Below are 2,994 nucleotides of genomic sequence, written 5' to 3'. Positions count from 1 at the left end.
CAGTTCATCAGTGATACCCATCGTTCATATGACGCTCTCCAATATCCACTAATTTTCTGGAAGGGACAAGATGGATATTGTGTAAACATTAAATAACGATATCCCGTAACAGGTAATTCTTTGATTATTAACAACATAATTATTTTATTATTGAAGAATAAATCTTCGATTAATTTAAATATATATTATTACAGGAGCTGAAACAAATAAGAACGTTAGCTTGAAGGATTTTTATTCATATCGTTTGATGATTAGACGCGGCCGAGACAACATCATTTTACGATGTCGTGAGCTTTGCCAACAATTTATGGTCGACATGTATGTGAAGATAGAGAGTAAACGACTAAGATACTTGCGACATAATCAACAGAAGCTGCGTGCGGAAGAATATATTCACTTGCGAGATGCTATTGCGAATAACGCTGACACTGCCAAAATTGGTAACTCTGTTATCTTACCATCATCGTACATAGGTAGCCCACGTCACATGCAAGAATACATACAGAATGCTATGACTATCGTGCGTGAATATGGACGACCGTGTCTTTTTATTACTTTTACATGTAATCCAAAATGGCCGGAAATTACATCGTTGCTATTACCAGGACAACATGCAATACATCGTCATGACATTACGGCACGTGTGTTTAAACAAAAATTAAAGTCTTTAATCAACTTTATTACCAAATTGCATGTATTTGGCCCCACACGTTGTTGGATGTATTCAGTTGAGTGGCAAAAGCGTGGATTACCTCATGCTCACATTTTAATTTGGTTGGTCGACAAAATACATGCTGATGACATCGATAGTTTGATTTCTGCAGAGATTCCAGATCCGTCTACTGATCAATTACTATTTGATATTGTTACTACAAACATGATTCATGGTCCGTGCGGAAATCTGAATCCTTCATCACCTTGCATGGTGGACGGAAAATGTACAAAGCGTTTTCCTAAAGATTTTACTAACGATACGGTCACACATGTTGACGGATATCCAATATATCGTCGAAGAAGTACCGAAAATGGCGGACAATCTTTCGTTAAAACTATCAACAAGGCAGACATCGACATTGATAATCGTTGGGTGGTACCATATTCACCTTTGCTGAGCAAAACATTCGATGCTCATATTAATGTTGAGTTATGCAGTTCGGTGAAGAGTATCATGTATAATTGCAAGTATATGCACAAAGGAAGTGATACGGCTGTATTTAGGGTTGAAAATACTAATGTTCATTCTCCTCCAGTGAATGAAAATGATGAAATTACGATTTACCAAATTGGCAGGTATATCAGTTCCAATGAAGCTGTCTGGCGCATTTTCGGTTTCCCAATTCATGAAGGGGATCCAGCAGTTATCCATTTAGCTGTCCATCTTGAAAACGGCCAGCGCGTATATTTCACTAACGATACAGCGCTTGATCGTGCTATAAATCCACCAAAAACTACGCTCACCGAATTTTTTGAACTGTGCAATCGTGCGGATGCTTTTGGTGCCTTCGCACAAACACTGCACTATTCTGAAGTTCCACGGTATTTTACATGGACTCAGTCGAAACAATGGATGCCCCGTTAGAAAGGGATACCAGTTGATCCGTGCCCCGGTTTATTCAAATCAAATAATTTGGGTCGTGTATATACAGTCAATCCAAGGCAAACTGAGTGCTTTTATCTGCGACTATTGTTAGTTAATTTCACCGGACCATTGTCATTTCAAGATATACGGAAGGTAGATGGACAACAGTATCCTACGTATAAAGATGCATGCCTTGCTCTAGGCTTGCTAGAAGAAGACAACCATTGGGACAGTATGCTTGCTGAAGCAGCATTAAACTGCACAGGAAAACAAATTCGTCTACTATTTGCTATATAGTATTGACTACATGTTTCCCGGCCCGAGCACAAATGTTGTGGGATAATCACAAAGATTCAATGACTGATGATATATTGTATCGACATCGTACAAGGTGCAACGATCTAGCAATATCATTCAGTGATGCAATGTACAATGAAGCATTGATTGCTATTGAGGATCTTTGCATTGCTATTGCGAATTTACCAATCAGTCATTTCGGTATGAGCTCACCGAATCGAAGTGCATCTGATTTACTCAACACAGATATGAATCGTGAACTACAGTACGATACTGTAGAAATGGCAAGCATTGTTGGTCGCAATGTTCCACTACTAAATGATGAACAAAAAGTTATTGTTAGAATTAGGTAGGGCCTTTTAAATAAACAATACCAATTAATAGTTAAGAGTATTTATTAATATGTGCATCCGCACGTTACCAAAACTCAATCGGAAGTAAGTGGTGGTACAGTTCTCAAATCTCATCTCAAGCAGGGATCATGACATCACATGACCTCCCCACTACTCATGGGGTAAGACGGTTAGGCGTTACTTCCAACACTCTCTCCCGTCTAGCCGTCTTTCACCATTTTACAATGATTCATATAAAATACATAGATTCTCTAAATATATAAAAGTTACATATCTCTGGCTACTCATAATGATAATAATTATTCAATTAATATTATTAAGGCGGAATAATACAATGGCTATCCAGTGAGTCTTTGAGTTTATTTTCCTGAAACAGAAAAGTTATTAATTTAACATTGATCTATTTTAGCATCCATTACTTTATCAGTCAAATATTTATGTAGGTCAAACGCAAGAGGTTTTGTGAATATATCAGCAATCTGATTCTTTGACGGGATCCATTCAACATCAACAAAATTTCGCGCTACACATTCTTTTACATAATGTTCTCGTATCTCTGTCATATGTCTTAATTTATTACCCCCACTAGTTTTCGCACACGACGCGGCAGCTTTATTGTCACACCACAATTTTATGGGATAAAATACTCTGTCCAAAATTAACTTAAGTGAATTACTTATAGCTATCAATTCCTGACACGCCTCACTCATTGCTACATACTCTGCTTGACATGTAGACAGTGCTACATATGGTTGTTTATGAGTC

The 2,994-nt window shown here is 37.6% G+C and overlaps 1 protein-coding gene across 1 annotated transcript; it reads left to right on the top strand.

Moving 5' to 3' along the window:
* Positions 1–316: 316 nt before the first annotated feature.
* LOC123258981 lies at positions 317–1,579 on the top strand. Its single transcript, XM_044719238.1, has one exon. It carries the CDS (start codon positions 317–319, stop codon positions 1,577–1,579), a length of 1,263 nt encoding a protein of 420 aa, XP_044575173.1.
* The last annotated feature ends 1,415 nt before the right edge of the window (positions 1,580–2,994 follow it).

Source organism: Cotesia glomerata, linkage group LG2 (assembly GCF_020080835.1).
Source record: "Cotesia glomerata isolate CgM1 linkage group LG2, MPM_Cglom_v2.3, whole genome shotgun sequence".
NCBI classification, from domain to species: Eukaryota; Metazoa; Arthropoda; class Insecta; order Hymenoptera; family Braconidae; genus Cotesia; species Cotesia glomerata.
Note: the sequence above shows the minus strand (reverse complement) of the source record. Positions and strands in the feature narration are given on the sequence as shown.

Coding starts and splice junctions, on each gene's coding strand:
- LOC123258981 (XM_044719238.1), top strand. CDS start 317: ATGTATGTGAAGATAGAGAGTAAACGACTAAGATACTTGCGACATAAT.